General features: G+C 45.8%; 1 protein-coding gene across 2 annotated transcripts; it reads left to right on the top strand.

Annotated features, from left to right (window-relative positions):
- The first annotated feature begins 205 nt into the window (after positions 1–205).
- bcl2l1 (BCL2 like 1) lies at positions 206–25444 on the top strand. Of its 2 annotated transcripts, none has more exons than XM_031566741.2 (3): positions 206–1096; positions 3608–4453; positions 21044–25444. In XM_031566741.2, exons 2-3 carry the CDS (start codon positions 3857–3859, stop codon positions 21185–21187), a joined length of 741 nt encoding a protein of 246 aa, XP_031422601.1. In that variant the 5' UTR covers positions 206–1096; positions 3608–3856; the 3' UTR covers positions 21188–25444. The 2 variants fall into 2 exon arrangements, with proteins under 2 accessions (XP_031422601.1, XP_012676254.1); XM_012820800.3 differs by lacking the exon at positions 206–1096 and adding an exon at positions 1107–2130.

The raw sequence follows: 25444 nt of genomic DNA, 5'->3' as shown, positions 1-25444 counted from the left end.
GTGCATGTTGCTGTGGGGGGTGGCCTTTGCAAACAATATGATGACAGCAACTGTTCTTAAAACAGACCCAAACTAAACTGCATGGCTTTTACAAGCTTATCGTTCAGTCACCCATTAAAAAATATCTACGCCAGCCTTCTATGAAAGAACAACAAGGGCACGAATGATACTTTGCAACATTTCAGTTAAATATTTGAATACATTGACAGAATAATTGGGTACATCTACCTCAACGGGTGCATTCTCATGTCATAGACAATAGGTGGCATAAAAACGGTTGTTTGAAATACATTCTGAAGTATCTTATTTGAGACACCGAGATAGGAACCACAGCGTGGCGCTGCATGTAATAAACGCGTGGAATGTAGTACGCCGAGCAATATCAGGGTAACAAAGGTTACCATAGAGCGTCCAAATTCTTTGTTTTGGGGGAATCTTACTTTACTTGTGTAGTGATGGCTAGCTAACTGCCATGCTAGCTTACATTGTGGTCTCACACGGATAAGAGCACAATATTTTAAAGATGCCACTATTCCATATACCTTTACTATAGAACAGGGTAGCAGACCGGTGAGTCTAATTTACGTTAAATATGATGTCGATCAATATTTGCCTATTCATACTAGCAGATGTTACTAACGTCAGAAACCAGATAGCTACAACGCTAGCTAATGTTAGCGTATTTCCGCTGGCGAAAGTATTTAAAAGAGACTGGTAAATGTATTTTATACGGTGGCTGGATCACGTAAATGTCGTGTTACATACATGTATAAAATGAACTTGTATTAGACGTTAGTTCACATTGATAACTATCCAACAGCAGTTTTAAAAGGCTGCCAGCGAGGTTTTAGTGTGCCTCGCGTTTCTCTGTTGGTTGTAGTGAGCGTCATTCACTGTCAGAGCTGAGGGCGGAACATCCGTATGCCTGTCTGGATAACCAATGCTGTAGAACTGGGTTTACGATACTGTATCCTTTCGTTTGCCTGCTACTGCTGCAGTAGAAATGTCGGATTTTATCTCATCCCGACTGGAAACAGGCGTACCGAAACATACAATCATGCTGCAGGTCAGGGATTTCCTCCCCGGAAAATACTGAGTAAGTGGAACAAAGTTAGCTTGTGGTCTAGATGGTAAAAACCTCTCATTTTGATGTTTACTGCGTTGTTTTATTCAGTTTGGGGGCCATTACTATTACGAAATGGCAAGCTGTGGTAAAGCCATGTCAGTGATACGAGCCAGCTAATGGGAGAAACTGACGTAGATAGCTAGGATTGCACAGGAAATGTACTCTTGGATAGCACGGATGGAAGATAACTATATAACGCAAGCTATCTGGCTTCTTTATGAGCGATATGTTATATTAAAACGTGGGTATTTAGTGGTATCGCGTTTCCAACACACGATGAAAACTTTAATGTTCGTCTCTTTAGTGGGTATTCACAGACCATACGGTTAAGTTAGCCATACGTAAATTAGCTACGTGTCAGAGGGAAAGCAGGCTGGCTTTCCACAGAATTTTACTTTTTTTTTTCCAAGTGAATATGCGTAATCTTTTGTTGTGGGTTTGGAAATAGTAAAGGATTGAAAGACTTTTAACATTTATCCAGGTAGATAGATACGCTGCAGCTTTATGCAGCTGGCTACAACACTAACGTTAGCTTGTCTTTTCAGGATTGAAGGTTCAAATGATTGAAATGTTAGTTTCACCTCCAAAACAGCTTTTTCAATCTACTTATTTGTATATGATAGTCTCAGTTGTACATCAGTAAGTAGAGGTCTGTGAAAACCTATGTTAGAGTGGTTGCAAGACATGACAGCTCGGCTTGCCTGGAAAAAAAACCTCTCAACCAGGCGTCGGTTGTAGATGAAAGGATGTACGCTTCTGTTACGTAATGGTGGTAGGCTGGGCTTTAAGTCAGCGTCGTTTATTATAGGCCTATCCTATCGGAGAGAGGGGAGGTAGGGCCGGAGAAGGTTCCTGGAGTCTCTGGTATATTCTCACACCTCTCTGTATGTACGCAGCTTAGATAGTTCACGGATAATAAGCAAAATATCAACGTTTCTGTCCACTGACACTAAGAGCTGCGAACAGCGGACAGGGAATAAAAGATCGCCAACAGTTTTCATCTGGTAAGCAGATTAATACTAACGGCATTTCGTATGTTATATGTTTAGCCCGTGAGGTCAAGCAAGGGGTGTTGACATATCCTCGTGGTCAAACTAACTTAACAAGGTCTCCAATATACCTTCTCCAAGCAAAGCTTTTGTTACTATGTTACTGTGATTCATACCCAATTCATCGTATTCATTTGCTTTGGTATTCTTAATTGTTATTGACACCTAATTTAACCTAAATCATTAGAGAATCTGTATTACATTAATTATACACTACTACTGTATTACATTAATTATACATGTTATTACATGAAGGTTTTGAACATTTTATTGGGTTTACTCCTCTTGGTGTTGAAGTTTGAAAATCACTGCCCCTTAGGTGTCGCATGTTGTGTTCATGGAGCATGTGATGGTCCAATGTAAACAACTGTAACATCTCCAAATATTGCCTTACTCCGAACACGGCGTGGCTTGCTGAACTTCTGTATCGAGCAGAGCATATGCATTTCATTGTTATAAGTAAAGATTACATTTGATATTTCAAATAAAGAATCTTGTCCTTTGCTCGCTAGCCACCATAAGCATTAGGCTATCTCCGACATGTATACAACTATCACTTATAAATGCTGCAGTACTCCGTTACGTCGTAAATGATTTATTGTTCATGTCATACCCCACCTCTCCTATAAACAACGATAACCACTCATGCTAAATGTCAGGATGCATGTTGACGCTTTTGTGGCGATGTGCGCGAACTCGACCACACTGTTCTCACGTGTTTGCCAGCGCTTTAATTTCTCTGCACGGTCAGTACCGTAATCTACCTCCCGCCACACGAAGCAGACCCATGTGCGTTTAAAAAAAAAAGAAACGTCTCAGCGATTCGATGTATTCACGGACAAGGAGAGGTATGATTTACGAACATGCAAAGAGCCCAGTTGTTTACCTTAACCAATTTGTTCTGTATGCTGCGTATTTACACACCCACGTGTAGCGAGAAACTAAGTTAGTTCTGCTTTGATTGTGTTGGATATGTTTCGCGACTTGCAGTGTTGCGGAAAATAAACTGATTTATCAGTCTCTGTATCACAGATTGTCCACGATATAGTCTGGATCAGATATGGCGATCAAAATTCTATCCACGCAGTCCCTACGAAAACTCTAGCTGTTTAAAATTCACCCGTGTCTAGGTCAGTGGAGACGGGACTTCTTTCTTCTGTTTTTGAGCCAGTGGCTGGGAGGAAAATGTAGCCTTTCGAGGAGGGGCAGCAGGTGATGGCGCTACCATATGCTCCATAGCTCCAGCTCCCGACCAGCCCCCCAATCACGGCGGAGAGACTCCAAAGACTTCTGTTTAGAAAGCAACACCCCTCTACCCCACCCCTGTCTGATTTTTTGTATCTCCTCTTACCTTGCCAATGTGGGTACTGGGAGGGAAATTAAGGGATAGCCAGTGTCCGACTGAGGTCTTAACTTTCTGTTTTTTTCTCAGGTTATAAATCAGTGCTGCAATCCTGATTGAGTTTGCTTCATCTGGAGCAACAAAGAGAAGACACCAATGACGATCGACGACAGTCCACCTTATTTCTGGTCCTTGATGTCAGCGTGAACAGCTTGGAAAGCCTGAAGCCACAGACAAGTGGAGCAGGTCGACAGCACTCAGAGGGTGGGACAACAAGCACCCACTGTGGAGATTTGTATCCTATTTAAAGTAATAGCAAATTCATTTAAAGAGGTAAATATGACGGAACAGGTGACGTCTTATAGCAACAGAGAACTGGTGGTGTTTTATATAAACTACAAGTTGTCCCAGAGGAACTATCCCATCAGCTACATTGGGCTCACGGACGAGACGGGGAGAACTGAGGGGGGACAGGTGGGTGGGGAGAGTGAGCCAGGGACCGAGGCGGCAGCAGTCACCACAGTGACGACACCTCTGCCCAACGGTTCTGCCAACGGTACAAGCGGCCAGGGGGGCACGGCCACACCCCCGCGGTCGCCGGCAGCGTCCTCAGCAGGGCTGGACGCAGTCAAAGAGGCTCTTCGGGACTCTGCCAACGAGTTTGAGCTGCGCTACGCGCGAGCGTTCAGCGACCTCTCCTCACAACTGCACATCACGCCCGCCACCGCCTACCAGAGCTTCGAGAGCGTCATGGATGAGGTGTTCCGGGACGGCGTCAACTGGGGCCGTGTGGTGGGCCTGTTTGCCTTCGGCGGGGCCCTGTGCGTGGAGTGTGTGGAGAAGGAGATGAGTTCTCTGGTGGGACGCATCGCCGACTGGATGACTGTCTACCTGGACGAACACATCCAGCCCTGGATCCAGAGCCAAAAAGGATGGGTGAGTGTCCTTGCCCGCCGGCTGATGCCTGACTTTGGGTTCCTGTCTGTCTGTTACAGCTTTGATTTCTGTCAGTTCTGTTGACAGATGTGTCAGTTGGACACTTCCAAATTTGGATTAGAGAGTCTTAAGAGTTGAGTCAGACTAGAAAAGACACCAGGACAAGCTTTGAGGTCATGTTGACGTCAGCTCGTCTTTGCCCTTCGATGTCCTAGAAGATATCGTTGTACCCAGGACTATTTCAGGGACAGTCAGTCAATTCTGTGGAAGATTGACGAGTGATTGATTTTAGATTCTTTTTTTTAGTTTGGGGGAAATTAAACAATGTGTTGTTGATTGTTAAGACACTTTGGGATGGGTTGTCAAGAATCAGAGAGGTGAAAGGTTGCTTGGATAAAATGGGAATGGCACCAAATCACAGACAAGTGGGCGATTTGATCAGCCTCATCGAGCGTTATCACTGTAACAGCTGGATTGGAGTAATGAGCTGCTCAGGATGTTTGTGTGTGTGTGTGTGTGTGTGTGTGTGTGTGTGTGTGTGTGTGTGTGTGTGTGTGTGTGTGATCAGATCAGATCATATCATCCCAGTCTCTTTGTCTCTTTGTTTTCAATGTGTCTATTGTTTTCTTCTCTTTTTTTTTCCCCTTCTTTCTCCATTTTAGTTTGCGTTTTTTCCCTTTTGGTCAGCTGCCCTGTAGATAAAAGCTATGCTCTCTGTAGGGTCATGTGAGAGTCTTTGTCCACTATGTGTCAGTGCTAATGTTCTTTTATGAGGGAGCTGGGAGGGGAGGGGGGGGCTGTTATGGAGGTGTACTGATCAGCTCAGCTGTTTCCCTTTGTGGTAGGGGCTGTTGGGTGATTGGGTGAATCGGTGTTAGTGTGTGTGTGTTTGGTTAGGTAGGGTTGGATCAGGGCGCAGTAGGCGATACATGTCCATGTCAGCATCTTATTGGAAAGGTCATATTGACACGGAGAGGGAATTGGGTGGTATGTTAGTCTCGGCTGTCTGATTGGATATCTGCTGCCACGGTTTGGGAAACCAAAATTGATTCTTAAAGAGATAGGCTTGAATACAAAGTGTTCCGTAAGCACACCAGACTGTTGTTGTTTCTGGTGGTGGGGGTGTTCGTCCCACGCAACCTGATGTCATTTAAATGTGACTTTTGTTTCTATCTTTTGCACACTGATGTTTTAACACATCACTCCCATGGCTGTTTATTTATACACCTACACACACCATCCCATTACTATGTCATATCATTATAATAGCCATGCTAAGTGCACATTCCTCCCTCTGGGGCCATTGGTCTGGAGGTGTGTTGATGCTGACGATGATGTGTGAAATGACTGAATGGGCTGAGTGACGTGCAGCAGCTATGAATGGCGTGTTGCTGTCTCTGACAGCTGCAATTTCACTTCTTCTTGTGGTTTCATGAAAAAAAAAAAGTAGAATGTTGTGTGTTGCTGATGTAATTTCCTTATGTGCAAACTGAGATAGATCCGCGGTGTTCTGGTGTCTCTGTTTTCACGACAGAAACTTTTCAGATTGTTTTCTGCCTCTTCAGCTGGATTTACCTGACACACACACACACACACACACACACACACACACACACACACACACACACACACACACACTTTCCATTGTGTTGATATTCATTTGGTGTCCGTGTGATACGGATCGCTCATATGCATCCCTTTCCATGACACGTTGGCGAGAAAAAGTCCCTCCATGACAGCAGCCACTCACCGCTGGCTCTTATCTCCAGCGCAGGGGTGTCCCCAGACCGGCAGCAGGGGAAATCTGTGTGTCCTGGCCTCTCCCTGCTCCCGGTCTCACCCACTCACTCACTCATCTCTCTCACCACCTATCCCACACAGTGCATTAGGTAGATTCACTATGACTCACTATGCATTCTCTCTCTGATGCTACTGCCTCTTTCTTTCTGCTGCTGTTCTTTCCCCATCTCCCTCTTTCTCTTCTCTCTTACTCTGTTTCTCCTCCTCCTCTTCCTTCCCCTCCTCTCTTTTTCCCAAATGCACCTAGGCAACACTCCACCACACACACAAACATGCACTCACTCACTCACTCACCCACCCACCCATCTTCCCGCACACACACACACACACTCACGCACACTCACACACACACACACACACAGTGGTTGCGCTGTCTGCAACTGTTGGCAGCGAGCAGGTGTGCCCTGGTACCTGGCTGTCTAGCTTGAGTCTGCTATTCAGGAGGCTTGTCAATGGTTGCGTTATCTTTGTCTTTGGCGAGCTCTGAGACGACTGACAGTGGCCTCTTTGTCGTCGTCGTCGTCCCCCCCCCCAGGTCTGTTCGTGTCTGTTTTTCCCCCCAACCTTTCCTGCTCTGTTCCGTTTCCACGTTTGCCCGTTCCGAGCTGTCGGGTTCTGGAACGACAGCGCAGAGACAGGAAGAAAGGTGGATGGGACCGGAGAAAACGAGAACAGGACGTGTGACACACTAAACAGCAAAAAAAAAAAAAGAGGAAGAGACAAAAGAGGGCGAGAGAGAAAGAAAGACAGAGAGAAGAGCTGTGTGTGTGTGTGTGTGTGTGTGTGAGAGAGAGAGAGGAGGATTGTGTCTCACCTAGAGGGAGACAGAGGAAGATTGTGTCTAACATACACCTATACTCATACACACACCAGCAGTATGCCTTTGTGGTGGCTGTTGTTTTTTGCGAAGGTTCTGCACACGTGTGTGTGTGTGTGTGTGTGTGCGTGTCCTATGCACGCGCATGTTAATGTATCCTGAGTATGTGGCCCTTGCATTAGCTGAGAAGGGAAGGGAAGGGAGGGGCATTGACTGGAGCAATTGGCTGTTGCTGTGAACTGCCTAAGGGGGGTGGGTGATATTACCAATTAGGAATGAATAATATGAGGGTGCGCTCTCCATAAATGTCTTTGTTCAGACAGGCCAATATTAGATAAATCATTTCCCATCAGAGAGCAGTATGGCTTCAGGGGGAGGGGTGGATTCCACAAGAGAGGGAATGAAAATTGGGACCCCCCCCCACCCCACCCCACATGCCCCATACTGTCATTCGTGTTATTGCTACTGTGGGTTGTTCCTTCTTCTTCTTTTATTACTTTGAGTGTGTGTGTGTGGGTGGGTGGGTGCACGTGTGCTTTGTGGTGAAGTAATTCTGAGTTGATGAGGGTTTTAGAGGTGTTGCCATTGTAGAATTCACACACACACACACACACACACACACACACACACTCTATTCCATACATGTGCAGGAACTGATATCAGACAGGGTTGCATCATATCTTTTACATGAAAGTCTTGCATTTTATATCATAGCCATTTGCCACTGGAAATAGTCTCATATTCCATCACTTTCTCCTTGTCGGTACTGTGAAATATCCCTCCCAGTGCCAACATCTGTTTGTCTTCTGTCTGAGTACCCACAGAAGACAGATGAGCAGTCCACAGCGCTGCCAGTCAGATGGGTCCCACACGGTTGGACAGAGAGCCTCCCTCCCATCGGACCGCTGTCCTTCTTCTCCCTCCTGCGTCTCAGATCTTTCTCTCTTTTCCTCATCTTTCCTTTCCCTTCCTACACAGAAGGAACTTCTGTTCACTTTGCCTTCCTTCCCCTCTCCTTTTCCTTGTCTGTGTTTCGCTGTCATCCTTTCTTTTCCTGTGCCTTTCTTCCTTTTGTTTTCACCTGTCTCTTCTGCTCGGTTTCTCTCTCCTTTTCACTTTCCTTTTCTCCCGTTCACTTTCTCTCCTGTGGTTTTGTCTCTCTCTCTCTCTGGCTGCCTGCCCCTCTCCCTGCTCATGGGGTGGACGCGTTGCAGATTAGATGTGCAACAACATGCTCCAGCGTCACCAGCGCCACCGCAGCCATCCATAGTGTTCCGTCTGATGCCCCCCCCCCCCCCCCCCCCCCCCTCATCCGGGCGCCAGTGGCTTCTCCTCCCTCCCTCCCTCTCTCCCTCTCTCTGTTCCATTTTTCTGTGGCTTTATCAGTTTAGCCATTGATCCGTTGGACATGATCACCCCACATTCCGGACAGCAATGTCTACGTTAACATGCTCTCCACCCCAAGACCCCCCCTACACACACACACACACACACACACACACACACACACACACACACACAACACACACACAATGATCACTGACATATTGGCATCCCTTGTGTGTGTGTGTGTGTGTGTGTGTGTTAAGAGTCTTTGCTTGATGTGTGTCTAGGTTAGGGTTGCGCTCAATGCTTTATCGGGTTTAAAATGATTTTCAGGTAACAAAGGTTTGCTCCTACCTTCCCTGTGTGTGTGACAACACTATCTGTGTGTGTGTGTGTGTGTGTGTGTGTGTGGGGGTGTGGGTGTGGGTGTGTACACACAAGACGGTATGTTTTGGCAGACAGGAGGATGTGCAGACTGAGCACGTGATGGCCTTAAACAAAGGAACCACGTCACACACGTGCACACACATGCACGTGCCCCCCTGTACACTAATACAGACACGCACACACACACACACGCACATATATTCCCCCATGGTCCCTCAGGTGAAGCGCTGGTCCATGAAGCCGCAGTGACAGCGACAGCAGACGGCTGAAAGCAGGGGTGAATGATCTGAACGTCGCTCCGTCTCTCCAGCGCAGTCTGGCTGAGCTCCACCCAACCCCACCCTCCCGACACGCTCTCATCCACCCGCATCAAACTCGTACACACACACGTCGCCGCGGTCGCGGTCGCCACTTCCTCCGCCGAGGTTTCTCACATTGTCCTGACTTTAGCATTTGGTCAACGCACCCCACCCCCCCACCTCCACCCCCAAACAAAACGACTTGTTTACGTTTTTTTCCGGGGCCACCATATGGGCGCTCTCTTTGTCAGCTCGCGTTGTGTCACACAGACTCATTATCATATCCAAGGTCAGGTCTCACCCCTGACCCCTTTGTGCTGTGGAGAATAATAAAAAGGCATCAGGAGCAGCCCCCTATACGTGCAGCCATTGTGTGGAGGGAGGGCAGGCGGGCGGGCGCTCTTTGTTTTAGGCGCTGTAACATGCGTGTCAAGCTACGCATGTATGTTCGCTCAGGATGCGGTTGATTGTATAGTTTGATGTGCTTGCTTGGCATCTGTCGTAGTATTTGTGTGTGTAAGTTGAGGTGTGTGTGTGTGTGTGTGTGTGAGTGAGTGAATGCCTCTGTGTTGTTTGTATGTACGTGTTTGTCTACTGTGTACCAGACTGTATTGGTGTTTGAGTACAGTATGGTGCACGTGTGTGTGCTGGTGTATGAGTTACTGTGCGTGTGTATGTGTGTCATGGACTAGAGCATATATGATTTTGTGTGTGCCTTTGTGTTGGTGCATGCGTTGCTCTGGTTAGGTATGTCTGTTTGCGCATTTGTCTGTGTGTGAGTGCATTTCTCCAGGTGTGTGTGTGTGTGTTTGTACGGTGAATGTCTGTTATGTGTTGTGTGATGGTGTGTGTAGATCTCGGTGCAATGTGTCCTCTGTGCATTTCTGTGTGTGTGTGTGTGTGTGTGATTGAGTGAAAACAGCAGCAAACAGATGGTGTGATTCTGAGTCTCCTCAAGCCTTGTCGCCAGCACATGTGAAGAGAGAGAGAGAGAGAGAGAGAGAGAGAGAGAGAGAGAGAGAGAGAGAGAGAGAGAGAGAGAGAGAGAGAGAGAGAGAGAGAGAGAGAGAGAGAGAGAGAGAGAGAGAGAGAGAGAGAGAGAGAGAGAGAGAGAGAGAGAGAGAGAGAGAGAGAGAGAGAGAGAGAGAGAGAGAGAGAGAGAGAGAGAACGAAGGAGGAGGAGGCTGCTCAGACTGGGCCGTTCCACTCATCAGGGTTGCTGGGTGGAAGGATGTTTGTGGAGGAAAATGCACATTCACATTAACGTCCACCTCAAGGAAGATTGGACTGTTCCATCGCTCTAGGGTCACAGGGGGGTTGGCCCGGGCTAATCACAGCTCACGTGTCATAAGCGAAAAACCAAATCTGTCAGAGATTGGGGTGAGGAGTGTGTGTGTGTGTATGTTTGTGTGTGTGTGTACTAATGTTATTATGTGAGATGTTTACAGTAGGTGTTTGCACCCTGGCAGGTTGGTGCATGTGTGTGTACTGGGTCTCATTAGGATTTTACAGTGTGTGTTTAGCCTCCCCAGTGATGTGCTCTATACTCTGTGCACAGATTGCAGCAGAGATGTTTTCCTCACATTCACTGTGGCATCATGACTAATCATGAGCTGTGTGTGTGTGTGTGTGTGTGTGTGTGTGTGGGTGTTTGCGTGAGTGCGTGCATGGCTTAAAAACAGTTCTGCATGTGACATGTATTTGTGCATGCGTGTGTGCTTGGTTTAATGGACAGTGCCATGCTCATGATATGAGTTTCCTGCTGGTGTGTACATTCATGTGTATTTGTATGTCTGTCGTGTGTACGTGCGTTTCATAGCCTCCCCTGACAGATTGGCCCAGGTCTCTCTCTCCCCTTCTCTCTCTCCCCCCCCCCCCTCTCTCTCTCTCCCCCCCCCTCTGTCCTTCTCTCTGTCTCTCTCTCTCCCTCTCTCTGTCTCTCTGTCTCTCTCTCTCTCCCTTCCTCTTATTCCTCTGTCCTTCTCTCTGTCCCTCTCTCTCTTCATCTCTCTGTCTCTCTCTCTCCCTCTCTCTGTCTCTCTGTCTCTCTCTCTCTCCCTTCCTCTTATCTATTTATAGGCTCAGGCCGTGTTAGCCACTCATGCGGAAGACCAACCTGCCGCTCTGGCCCAGGCCGCTCCTAATGCACTCTAATTCAGCTTAGCCACCATCGAACCGCGAGGCAATTAGCCACGCCGCAATTAGCCGTCCATAGCGCCCCTAATATGCGGCTGAGCCACGGCTAACCTTTGGGGCCCGTCACTGAACCAGGTATTGAACTGCACAGCGAGGGAGGCTTGGACACTGTTTATTTTCTTTTGCCGGGAGAAGAGATTTAATACAAAATAAAATAATAATACATTTATCCTGTATATTTTTGTAGTAGTGCAAGACTGTAGATGCTGTCTGATTGGACTGTGCAGGTGTTGAGATTTAGGCATCAAAAGACAGAGTAAGAAAGTGACAGTTAGACTTCAAGTGAGTCGTAAAGCAAAGCTGAAATGCATCCATAAGCATTTTTCTTTTTAAAGCACTAGGAAAAGGTAAAAGAATATTTAGACCCATCCCTTCCTTGCTTTTTGGAACATAAACAATGAAAGTGTTCCCCAGACACTGTCAGGAATTCCTCCCCTTCCCAGAGTCCTCCTGCTTGGGATTGTGTCTCGGGCTCTTATCCATGCTTAATTCTGCCTGGCTTCGCCTCCGCCGTGCCTCTCGGCTGTGGGCCACAGGACCGTGTGGAGCAGCACTATACCGTGCAGTGCAGTGCAGTGCCCACATCATCCTGTTAACTGGATACACAGCTCCCAGCGCTGTGTGTTAGGCCATTAGCAGCCTTTAGCACAGGAGCCAGAGACTGACTGACTGACTGACTGACTGTGTGTGTGTGTGTGTGTGTGTGTGTGTGTGTGTGTGTGTGTGTGTGTGTGTGTGTGTGTGTGTGTGTGTGTGTGTGTGTGTGTGTGTGTGTGTGTGTGTGTGTGTGTGTGTGTGTGTGGGTGGGTGTGTGGGACAGAGACGATCGAGTTAACGGCTTCTCTTGTCTGGAAAGGCCAGGGCTTACCTGAAAGAGAGAGGGAGACGGAGGTGACTGTGCATAAATGGCAGCCATCTCCTCTCATCCCTGTGTATTTGGGTCGTTGGGGGGGGGGGGGGGGCGGTGCATGTTTGAAAGACCCCTTGCAGGGCTGGAGAGAGAGAGGGGGGAAAAAAAATAACTCTCGTGACTGCTGTTTTACTGCGACTCTGAGCTGGCTTAGCGGAGAAATCAGGTCATGAGCAATTCCCCCATCTCTCTGTCTCTTTCTCTCTCTCTCTCTCATTTTCTCTGTCTGTCTATCGTCTGCACCATCTCCTCTGTGTCACTCACGTTCTTACTTTCATGCTGTCATTCATCTCCTGCCATCCTTCCTGTCTCACACTCGTCCCCTTCCCTGTCTCTCCTTCATCTCTCCATCTCTCCTTTTCAATTTCTCATTAGATTGTCTGCCATTCCTCCAGACTGTGGTCCTCCCTTCTTGCTCTCTCGCTTTCTCTCCCACTCTCTTTCTCTCTTCTGCATATCTGTCCATGTTTCTCTGTCCTTCACTCTCTCATCTCCTCTCCATCCCTCCATCTCCCCCTCCGTCCCTCCCACTCTCTCTCTGTAGCTCATATCAGATTAAGTGGAGAATCTGAGGCCACATCAACAAGATTAGTGCCATGGTTAAGATGTATTATGCCAGTGGAGAGCTGAGAGCTGAGGGCTGAGGGTTGTGTATGTGAAAGGGGCACAGTCCAACAGGGGATCAGCACAAGCACCATAACTATATATGACACTGATGACTGCCATGCTGAGCACACAGACTAATCAGGACTAATGGCATGCCCCTCCATCCTAAAACAGGAACGTCGCTCATTCCTCTGTTCTCTGTGGGCCTTCTGTTTGTTTCTTTCTTTCTTTCTCTCTTTTGCTCTTTCTTTCTTTTTCTCTACTTCTGTCCATGTCCTCTCTTCTGTTCCTGTGCCCTATGCAGCATGCTACATATCCTCTTTCTAACACTAATCTCTCTGCATGTGTCTTGTTCTTTTCCTCTCATCCTCTCTATCAGACACACACACACACACACACACACACACACACACACATTTAGTAAGTGAAACACACAGATGGACAGATGGCAGGTCTCTGCTCTTTGTTCAGTGGTGCAGAGGGCATAGAGATGGGGTTATAGTGTGTTGGTGGCACAGAGGGGTGCTGAGAGCATTACAGAGTCATATGACCCAGGCCACACACACACACACACACACACACACACACACACACACACACACACAGGAAACTAGAGTTACAAACTATATATTTTCGCCTACACTCTGTCTGTGTATTTTTCTATGTGTACACCTACATAATGAACCTGGCATTGTGCCTTGTGTATGTGTGTGTGTGTGTTTGCCTGTGTTGGCTAGCCGTACTCTAGCTGGGATTTGCCTGACAGAATGGGGGCTGATGGTGACACGTCCCCAGTGAGATGTGGAACAGATTGTAGTCTGAGCCCCAGTATCCTGACTCATTAATCTTCACTTAAATTCATTTGTGTGTGTGTGTGTGTGTGTGTGTGTGTGTGTGTGTGTGTGTGTGTGTGTGTGTGTGTGTGTGTGTGTGTGTGTGTGTGTGTGTACAGTGGTTGTGTGTAAGTGTGTGTTCAGTCCACAATGCCATAGAAACACAAAGACCTTCCACTTTACCCAGACGAAAGGACAGTATGTCCCTACATCTTGCCTAATCAAAGCTTCGTAATCAGGGCACAGTCTTGCGGAGGCCATGGTGGCAATCCTTCTCAGAAACAGAAAAGTTTCCCTTGTGACATTTCATCCCAAATGTTTGGTCTGTGCCCTAAAGACTGGGTTACATCATGCAAGTGAAAACAGCACCGAAGCCAATCTAATCTTTGTTTGAACAGTCCGATTGAGAGTTTTAGGCCGCTGTGTTGCCTCAGCGTGTGGTGAGCCAACACCCCGTGACTGAACTCTGGCCTTGGTTTCCAAATGACCCACACACACACACACACACACACAACCACACAACCTGAGCTTGTTTGTTTGTTTATTAACGGGATGATGTCCTTTGGTAGAAACACATGATCTCATTTTCTCCTTTTCATCACGTCATCAGCCACTGCTTTCTGCTGTTCCTCTCTCGGTCCTCTTGCACAATGTCTCTCTGTCCCAATCCCACAAGCCTCTTCTGCATGGCTCCGCCACGTTGAGGAAGGACGATGTCTCATCTGTACACCAAGTTATTACTTCTGGCTGGCCCGACATGGAAAGTCACCCCATGACATGGACACATTTAGACCAACACAGACACTTTCACCTCTCTTTAAATGTTGTCAAAATGTGCTTCCTGTTAACATGTCTGATGAAACATGGTGGACATATTTCAAGAAGGGATGACAAAGGGGCATCCGGATTGCAGCGGTTCTTCTTTCAAAACCCCCCTTTTTCTCCACACATTTCTGGTAAGCCCTCTAACTCCCCGCTACGCTGCCCATCCGGCCCTTCACCTCAACCCCTCCCTCTTGGTCTTCAGTGATCAGCTGAAATCAGAGTGACTCATCAGCATCTCGGAGTGAGTCAGCCAAGACTGGCGCACGCACGCACGCACGCAGAGAGAGCATGCGACTCTTCATCAGAAGCAATACTTCACAACAGCAGCTGTGTGTGTGTGTATGTGTGTGCTGAATGATCCGGAAATAGGCTGGAAAAGAGATTTGAGATCATTAGGTGTCCGCAACACCAGACCAGATCAAAACTATCCTTCTCTCAGAAACAAGGGCTTCACGTCACATAGTGGCAGTGATGTTGGGTGGTTCCTCAATCATATTGTAGTGTCGTCCTGCTAAGAGTATTGACATTTTCTGCTGATCTTTCCAGACCCACCCTCAGTGATCAAGCCTCTTTTTCAGATGGTTGGTTGAGTTTTGGCCTTGTTATCAGTGAGAGATCATCCCTTCCTCAGAAATGCATTCTTCGGATTCCCCCTTGTTTTTAGCAGAAGGGATGTGGGGCCAGATAAGGTAAACAACATTTAGATGGAGATACATTGACTGCCATTTAAAACAGTCACTTGAGTTCATTATTTTATCATTATTCATTCATATTACGTCATGAAATGGAACCTTGGTTGGCAACGTTCTGATCATGCTTGTGATCGTACTCCTCAAAGGGTTAATAATAATCCTTTAGTGTCCTAAAGTTCTATTGCTTTAGTGTCCTCCTGCCAAGGATTGGACATCCATTCCACATGCATCCCCCCCCCCCCCCCCAGGGTAGCACCCACCTTTGTGGACGCCTGCTGAACCATGAGACCTTGCCAGCTTCTGGGGTGAGAAAGACTAATTGAATATCTCTGGCAGGTTACCTACATGATTTAGTCACTGTGTAATGTTGACCTAAACCAACAAGTATTCTCATCGCCCACAGAAACAGGAAAGTCTTGTACTCTGTAAGTTCCTGCATTCCTGGAATGTGTCCCATCCCCATTGGCAAAAGTCAGTTTCCTCCACCGGTTCTTATCACATTTCCTTTTTTATTCTTTTTTGTTTAGTCACAATGAAATTCTGAAGTCTTGATGACATGCTGGTCAGAGACGTTCTGATTTTGACAGTATTAGGAAGCCATCCATCATAGGGGTTGCCATGGAGAGGAGGAGGTTCAGGGGTCATTCCAGCGCAATAGTGGAGAAACCGTCCAGTGAGTCACATACAGTGCACACATTCACACAGCACAGAGTGTATACAACCTGCTAACGCACCTCGTCAGAGTAGAGGCACATCACACAGACAAACACTCACACCAATGCTTTTATGGTAACTATGGTAACCCCTTAGTTGAAGTCTCCATCACAATGCCCTACTCTCTCTTCCTCTCTTTCTCTCTCTCTCTCTCTCTCGCTCACTTTCAGAAACCCTGCTCTTGGCATTTTCAATCTTGTCCACTCTCTGTCTCTCTCTCTATCTCTCCATCTTTCCCTCTGAGCCTCTCTCTAAAGCAGATGATGCACACACCATCAGGCCTTGAACTTTCCCTCAGTAGTGGTCAAGGGCCGTTGTGAATCAGTTTTATGCTATCCAGTGATGCGCTGGGTCTTGGGACTGCTACAGGCCTGTGAGTGTATGTGTGTGCGCGTGCACGTGTGTTGAAAGCTACGTACACGTTTGGAAAACACCCAGCAGGCATGGCTGCCTAGCACCCAGTATCCCTGGGGAAGCAGCAGTGAAAGCCCTGGTGGGTATTTATAGTCTTGAGCTGTGTGACAGAGACACTTTGCAATATGGATCCTCTTCTTCCGCATCTTCACTTTGGTTTCTTTGTGTCTTGTTGTCTCTCGCTCTCGCTCATATCGGAATACAAACACAATGTACTGTCTCTCCTTTTATCTCTCTCTCTCTCTCACACTCTCACACACACTCACTCTCACTCTCACTCTCACACACACACACACTCTTTCATAAATACTTACAAATGTGTGTCATTGTCAGAGTGAGTGTGTAAGTTCAATGTGTGAAATGAAAGGGTGATGGTTGTAAAGACAGACTCAGCATTGATGTCACTGATGAGGAAGTGGTTGGGGGGAGGATGTGTGATGGCACTGGACATTCATTAACATTTAAGGGAAGGTGTGTGTGTGTGTGTGTGTGTGTGTGTGTGTGTGTGTGTGTGTGTGTGTGTGTGTGTGTGTGTGTGTGTGTGTGTGTGTGTGTGTGTGTGTGTGTGTGTGTGTGTGTGTGTGTTTTAATCTTTGAATGGGTGGAGGATTGTAACCTCGGTTTGCACAGAGAGTTCATAATTAACTACATTCTCAGAGGTTACTGTAAGTACATTACTTTCAGTTTAGAGACCACGGTCTTGGTACTGTGGTAGGGGTTAGGGTTAGACCACGGTCTTGGTACTGTGGTAGGGGTTAGTGTTAGGGTTAGACCACGGTCTTTACTGTGGTAGGGGTTAGTGTTGGGGTTAGGGTTAGACCACGGTCTTTACTGTGGTAGGGGTTAGTGTTGGGGTTAGGGTTAGACCACGGTCTTTACTGTGGTAGGGGTTAGTGTTGGGGTAAGAACACAGTCTTGGTACTGTGGTAGGGGGTAGTGTTAGGGTTGGGGTTAGACAACCCTAACACTTAGGGTAGTGTTAGGGTTGGGGTTAGTCTTGGTACTGTGGTAGGGGGTAGTGTTAGGGTTGGGGTTAGACCACGGTCTTGGTACTGTGTTAGTGTTGGGGTTAGAACACGGTCTTGGTACTGTGGTAGGGGGTAGTGTTAGGGTTGGGGTTAGACCACGGTCTTGGTACTGTGGTAGGGGGTAGTGTTAGGGTTGGGGTTAGACCACGGTCTTGGTACTGTGTTAGTGTTGGGGTTAGAACACGGTCTTGGTACTGTGGTAGGGGGTAGTGTTAGTGTTGGGGTTAGACCACGGTCTTGGTACTGTGGTAGGGGGTAGTGTTAGTGTTGGGGTTAGACCACGGTCTTGGTACTGTGTTAGTGTTGGGGTTAGAACACGGTCTTGGTACTGTGGTAGGGGGTAGTGTTAGTGTTGGGGTTAGACCACGGTCTTGGTACTGTGGTAGGGGGTAGGGTTGGGGTTAGACCACGGTCTTGGTACTGTGTTAGTGTTGGGGTTAGACCACGGTCTTGGTACTGTGGTAGGGGGTAGTGTTAGTGTTGGGGTTAGACCACGGTCTTGGTACTGTGGTAGGGGGTAGTGTTGGGGTTAGACCACGGTCTTGGTACTGTGGTAGGGGGTAGTGTTAGTGTTGGGGTTAGAACACGGTCTTGGTACTGTGGTAGGGGGTAGTGTTAGTGTTGGGGTTAGACCACGGTCTTGGTACTGTGGTAGGGAGTAGTGTTAGGGTTGGGGTTAGACCACGGTCTTGGTACTGTGTTAGTGTTGGGGTTAGACCACGGTCTTGGTACTGTGGTAGGGGGTAGTGACTGAGCCTTTAAGAGAGGAGGACGCTGTTTCACTGTGGATTTGCACATCCTTATTTTGCACATGCATTTAACCATTGGCATTTACTGACATCTACTGTATTTGCACCTTTGGTAAAGGGTCATGGGTTGGTGACAGTTAGTGTAGTTGCACCCTCACCTTTTAGACTTGCCTGAACATGTTGGAGGTTTATGATCCAAAGTCGTATCAGTCGACGTTCCTACAATTCCTGTTTGTGAGTGTGTGTGTGTGTGTGTGTCAGAGTTATTCTGCACTAACTTCACCCTATCAGGGCTGTGGTAAGGCATTGGTTACTTGTTATTTGTTTAGAAACTAGAACTATAATAATCTGTTAAAAGGCCTTGCATTTTTTACGAGCTCACTCACTAACACACACCCACAAACACACACACCCTACCTCTAAAAGATAACAATGGGGCGGGCGTGTGTGTGTGGGTGTGCACATTCTTTTACATCCACACATCACCTTTTTAGATGTTTGTAGCTGCAGCTCATGTCTAGGGTGGAGGCCTGCTCACTGTAGCTGTGGGAGTTTTCTTCTTTTAAAGCACTCACATCATTTATATGATGTCACTCATTTAGGGTGGAGTAAATGATTCGAGCCAGTGAGGTTAATGTGGGGATCGCTCTTGTCTTCCGTTGTCCGTAGGAGACTGGTGATGGGCTGCTGGCTACAATTACCCTGCCACTGCTGTAGTAATTAGTCACGGATTGGAACTGTATTGACTTTATATTTATCTTGTGATATGTGTGGTTCAATCTATTGCATATTTTGACAGTGGTATTTACGCACTTGTTGTGGTATGGAGGTGTGTGTGTGTGTGTGTGTGTGTGTGTGTGTGTGTGTGTGTGTGTGTGTGTGTGTGGGGGTGGGGGTGGGGGTGGGGGTGGGGGTGGGAGAGGGAGAGGGAGAGGGAGAGAGAGAGAGAGAGAGAGAGAGAGAGAGAGAGAGAGAGAGAGAGAGAGAGAGAGAGAGAGAGAGAGAGAGAGAGAGAGAGAGAGAGAGAGAGAGAGAGAGAGAGAGAGAGAGAGAGAGAGAGAGACCCTAACCCTAACCCTAACCCTAACCCTAGAAATATATATGTTAACCCTGATTGTGACTCTCTCTCGACCGCTCTGCACGTTGTGTCTGTTATCAGTCCTCAGCACTCTCTTGACAGCCCCCTCTTCTCCCTCTCAGAATCAGTTCCCATGAACTGGCTTTCTAGGTTTTTCTCAGAACCACACACACACACACATTCACACAGACACACACCAACCAACCAAACAGTCTTGCGCCAGACGCCATTGAGACAGGGCAGCACATGAAACATGACCACCCGCACCCCACTCTGAACCTCAACGCAAGGCCTGGATCTGTTGCCAGAGATAAAGTGCCAGGCAGCAACAACGTGCCAGTCTGCCTCTTAACCACCAGTTCCACTCCAACCCAGAAAGGAACCCACGGGCTGCAGCACAGTCTACCAACCCAGAGACCTGTCTCTTCTGTTCACATTTACATTGAATCATTTTGGTGGAGACTTTTATCCAAAGTGACTTTTACAAGTGTGCTCAAATTAGGGGAAAAACATTGAGAGCCAGTGCTATGAGAGAGGGGCGTTAGTTTTGGATAGATAAAGAAGAGTGGAGAAAGTTCCAGATGGCTTCTTTTTTTACCCTCTCCCATTGTTTCGCAAAGTCTTGTTCCACAGCTCAGGTTCCAGAGAAGAACTGGTTCCTTCTTTGTCATGTCGTGTAAAGCATTGGCAGGATGACATAAGTGACGGAAGTGGTGTGTGTGTGTGTGTGTGTGTGTGTGCGCACGCGCTCACACACCGGAGGAATGTGAATGATGTGTTTCCTCTATTTTCTGAGCCCCATGCTTGGCATATTTTGCCCATGATGACCTTGTCGTTATCTCAGAGAAATTATTTTAGAATCCTTCCAAATCTGTTATAGAGAAGAAACAGTCTGTGAGGAGTTTGAGAATTGGACCAACTAACAGTTGTTTTCCATTGCTGTGGTTTACGGAGTTAGAATCAAGTGTGCAACTCAGCCCAAATGTAGCTGGCAAAAGACCTTTATCTTTGTGTCCCCTTTAAGTGTACTATTGTGCTCCATGAGAGCCTGTTGCAGAAGCCCATAATCCAAGGCGTTGGTATTGGAGTCCTAAATTCCGCACTGAGGTGCTCCAGGAGGGAGAGGGACTGTTAGATGTGCGCCCTCTGGTGTTACCTAGAGTTACTGCAGTCAAGATGGGCTCGCTGGTGCAACCAAACTGCCTGACTAGTCATAGGCGGGGCTAGAGAGGCCACTGTCGGGAAAGAATTTGAGATGCAGAAGTGATTCGCGTGGGATGACCTGAAGTGCAATGTTATGACACACACCTCAGGGTATTTTTTCTTTTTTCTTCTTTTTTGAGTCATTGGAAATTTTCACCTCTTTAATTGTGTTGTTCTCATGTTGTTTATATGCAAATTAGTTGTCACTTGGAATTGTGGAAATTTCCTGTTTGTCTGTGGCCTATGTGCTGGCACTGATGGGGTCTCCCCTGGGGGGCCCCTCCTGAGAGCTGCTGCTGCATGTGAGAGTGTTGTGGCTTGAGTGTGGGTGAATGGTGCTGTCCTGACGAGACATGCAGGTGAAATCCCAGAGCATGGGCTTATCTGATCAGACCCATATCTGCTTTCATTCTCAACGACTGTTTTTTCCTTTGAACCTCCACTGCATGAACATGTCTACTGCTCTATGTGATATTGGGAAGTACAGCAAGGTTTGCTTGGTTTTTATTTAAATTTATAAATGAAGAATACGCTGTGTGTGTGTGTGTGTGTGTGTGTGTGTGTGTGTGTGTGTGTGTGTGTGTGTGTGTGTGTGTGTGTGTGTGTGTGTGTGTGTGTGTGTGTGTGTTTTAGAGAACCATATGTTTCCAATAGATTTCTCAGTGCGTTCCCATCACTCACCTTTACTCTCTGCCTCTCGTTTATCTCTGCAGGATCGCTTTGCTGAGATCTTCGGGAATGACGCAGCCGCAGACAACAGGAGGTCTGAGGAGAGCTTCAAGAAGTGGCTGTTGGCGGGCGTAACCCTGGTTACCGGGGTCGTGGTGGGGTCACTAATTGCCCAGAAACGCCTGTGAGCAGCAAGAGACGGTCACCTGACCCAAAACATGAAGGAACGACGTGCTTAAATATATATTATTTTTTTCTTTCCCTTTGCCAAGAACCTCCATGTTTACATGTGCTCCTCCTTCCACCAACATAACCTACCCACAGCACCAAGGGCGTAGGTTTGGTCTCAGCATTGTTAGGGACACTGCCCGGCAGACCCAAAAAAAAACTTAGTTGATGTTGTACTGAACAGGCCAATTTTATTCAAATATATTAACATTTGTGATTGTGATTTAAACATAATAAGAATAATAAAACCTTAGTTTAAATAAAAAACAAAACGTTCTCCACATTTTTTGACATCACTTCTTTTTGTTGTCCTTTTTGGATATCCCAAACATGAGTAAGACCTCACCTGAAGCCCTGATGGTCCAGCTGCTGCTTCCTCAACCTGCACTACATCTGCACTGGATTTCTAAGTTTCCTGAATGCATTTCAAAATAATAATACAAAATTACCTAATGAGAAGTACATGCAATGCATTTGTTTGTTCTGAAATTCATTTTTAATATGTAGGTTATTGGTTCAGGTTTAATGGAGCTGTACTAGGCCTACATCATCTGTACTGGATTTCTGTACACTGAAATAATGTATTAATGATTTATATGATGCATACATTTGGGCATCCCAATTTATTGCACCTTTTTACTACATACAAGTATAACATTTATTCTCAAAAAAGCCAATGTGAATGATAACATTCATGGGTAACATTGTCTAAACATCCCTTAAAAAACAGCATTTTAATGCAATTGTTACCTAAATGGACAATTCAACGTCTCATCTGAACCCCTGATGCTGATTCATCATCACCCTGCTCTACATCTGTAGCTTCAGGCTGCTGTTTTTCCTGCACAGAAATCCATCAATTTAATACAGACACTAACCATGCTTAGTTGACTGCTGACATTGGTCGAGAGATTACAGGGAACGGAGACAGCCTTATTACTATCCAAGGGATCATATAGGCCTACTTATTACCAGTTAATATCACTTTTGAGTTAATAGCCTGCTGGTACTAGGCTAAACTAGCATGGTCCCATCATGTGGGTAGGTTAGCTTTATCCTTCTGTCTTCAACAAGACCAGCTGCTGCTTAAACACTGGTTGAAAGTTTGCAGACGCTAGGGATAGATTTAATACAAGCAAAAGTTACATGCTCTACACACTAACAACTTTCAAAACATGTTTCCATTGTAGAATGTGTGGCGATGTAAGGCTAGCAAGCTAGCGACCTGGGCTTCTTGATAGCTACTTACTCTCTAGGTGGTGAAAAAACTTCTGATATCTCTCTATTTTTTTGGGTGGCATTTTCCTATCTACAAAGCACAAAAATATCAATGCTGAGACCAAACGAAATACTTATATGAGGCTTTATTATTTCCTGGCGTATTTAGTAGCTTACCGTTTCAGACTACTGCCAGCTCTCTTTCTGCAAGTCACGATTCACGAAGTGTTTTTTGACTCTGCCACTTCAGCCAATTAAATGAAAGCATCTTGTCCGATGTCACTCAATGGAACAGGAACTCTTTTGTTTTGAGTGACCGGAGAAAGACATTGTGAGTGACACAGCTCAAGTCAGAAAACTGTCTTGACCACAACACCTTAATGACACACACACACACACACATAGAAAAAAAGGCTTCAAAAGAGGGGAACGAAGCGACAAAAAAGTGGACCAAACATGTATTGTTTCTTTTCCTTGTTCTGTTTTTGTTGTTGTTGTTGTTGTTTCATAACTAGTTTATTTTCAGTTTGTATGCAAATGCATATTTTATAGTTTGGACAAATAAAACGGAAGCTTGCGTTGTTTACGAAGACTAAATAGAAGAGTCTTACCTATTTAACAGAGTCATGTTGGTGTGCAGTTGACTCATAACCCCTTGTATTTTTTTTTTTATTGCTGTGGAACTTCAAGGGGATGTTCCAATAACGTGGTTTAGTGACAAGCCTGGCTTAGTTAACTCTGAGCACGTGATATACAACTTACTCTGACTTAACCAGGTTTGTCACTAAACCACTTTCGCCGTTTTAATGCCTGTTTTGTTTGGGAATGTCTTCTCTGCTCATTCCCAAAAGCTGCTGCACCGTGGCCTCCAAAACAGCAGGGCAACCAAGCACTGACAAGCTAGTAAACTGATGTTTTGGTTCCAACTCTCGTAAGGTTTGCATGTTGTTGTTTTGTTTTGTTTTCAGATTTTTTAAGTGTGAATTTGTGGAGGGAAACTTGTGGGTTGGGGGCAGGGGTGTCTTAATTTGTCAGCACACCAGAAATTATGTTCTTCAACAGGTGCAAGTAAGTTGAGTTGTGGTATGCATGTCTGATAAATAATAAACATGTCCACTTTATTTTATCATTTAACCACGCCACAGGAAACGGCAGATATTCACCTGCTAATAACTGCTATAATGTCTGTGACCTGCAATCAACAAAGCAGGAGGAAGAAAGTAATTGTTATTGTTGATTTTATTCCTATTTGTACTAAAACACTGAATATGGACTAATATTGACTACATGCTTACCGTAGGATGTCTCCTAATCGCATATTTAAACGTTGGACTTTCTGTTATTCTCTGATGATGAATGGGTAGTTTGGTTGCTAAGTAGGCCTACCAAACTGGACTGGCAACAGAAAGTGAGTGATGCTGAAAGATTATGTCTGGCCTGGGGATAACAACGTTGACTTTGGAAGTCAAGGAAGTCTGACACCTCATCATTCCTTTTACACAGCTATAGGAGCTTTCCACTGTGTTAAGAAATAGTTTGATTTAAAAAAGAAGGTCCTTAACATAGGACAGAAAACGATGTGCTCATAGTCAAATCTCTTTTGATGACAAAAAGGTAACTGAGGAGTAATGGAAATACTGTAACCGTAGCTACAACTGCACACTGAACGACACCTTGTAAAAGTCAGAGATTGGTCTTCCAGTGCAGTCAATTTACTACCCTATATCTTCCATCTCTGACCACTGACAGCCGGAAATCATGACATTAATTATTTAACGCCTTGCTGCCAGAACCGCTAATAGCTCGTGTCACTCGTCGCGAGCCACCTGCTGTTTAGCGCATAACTAATGTCAAACGGCAAGGCGGTAAGAAAACGATTTCTTGGCTCCAGAACATGTTTAATTTAAACGTAGATGTGTTTGTCGTTTCCTACTAATGCTGTTTGGAAAGAAAGCTAACTGAAGTGAGGAGAAATTAAATGAGACAGGTGAATTTTCCCCCCACCTGTCTACCCTTCTGAGATTCTAAAATCCTTTTGGGAAGACAAGGTCCTTTGGTCTGTCACTCAAATGCCACGGAGCCTGAAAGCTTTGTCCTGTGAGACCTGACCTAAAAACCTTGCGAGGATACGAGATTTCACGGAGAAACTGTCAGTCTTCATCAGTTTTTGACATTTGGAACAGGCCGAAACGTTTCTAAACGACACTTAAAATGGTGATGTGCGTGGAAACATTACTGCTGTGGTATCACAGGCTCTATGATGTTTTTCTTCTTCCAATTCTCGTTTTATAACGTCTTTGGTTTGACTTTCAGAGGAGACTTTATGTCATGATAGAGCTACAGTTTTACAACTTATATTTGGCTTTTCCTCAGTTACAGGTGAATTTACAATGGCAACACCCCTCACCCCCAAAGTATTTGTCATTGCTGCTCCGTATTCACTGACAGATTCTGCAGAAAACATTACATGTGAAATTTCAGTGCTGCTTGCATGCTTTAGCCACGCTTCTCTCAATATAGACTGCCAAGAAACAGTTTCCCTTCACTTGTCGGTGTGAGTGCATAATTTGTGTGGATACTTGATGGAAAGTTTCGGCAAGTTTGTCTTTCAACCAGCATTGGCAAGCTTTGGCACGACACAATGTAAAGTAGCTAACTTAAATTACCTTTAGAGTAGCAAAATAGATTAGCTAAATATTTAAACATCTGATTATTTCCAAATGTTATATTTCGTGTAAACACATAGTGTTCCTTGCTATTGCCTTAAACTCCATCATTTCTTTCGTTGACGTGTATATTTAAGTCATTGTGTTTTAGGAAAATGCATTAAAAAATAGGAAGTTTAAAAAAAGAGAAAATATTTTTTTAAAGTTTTGATTTATTTTTTCCCATCCATAGTTTAATTTAAGCAAACCTGAGCGACAACAATAACTTAATGGGTTGTTGGATGTTTTAGAAACCTATTTAATGTCTGAAATGAATAAAGACCCATAATCACA

This window comes from Clupea harengus, chromosome 4, assembly GCF_900700415.2.
Source record: "Clupea harengus chromosome 4, Ch_v2.0.2, whole genome shotgun sequence".
In the NCBI taxonomy this organism is placed as follows: domain Eukaryota; kingdom Metazoa; phylum Chordata; class Actinopteri; order Clupeiformes; family Clupeidae; genus Clupea; species Clupea harengus.
Note: the sequence above shows the minus strand (reverse complement) of the source record. Positions and strands in the feature narration are given on the sequence as shown.

Coding starts and splice junctions, on each gene's coding strand:
- bcl2l1 (XM_031566741.2), top strand. CDS start 3,857: ATGACGGAACAGGTGACGTCTTATAGCAACAGAGAACTGGTGGTGTTT. Junction 4,454..21,043: donor TCCAGAGCCAAAAAGGATGG/GTGAGTGTCCTT, acceptor TTATCTCTGCAG/GATCGCTTTGCTGAGATCTT.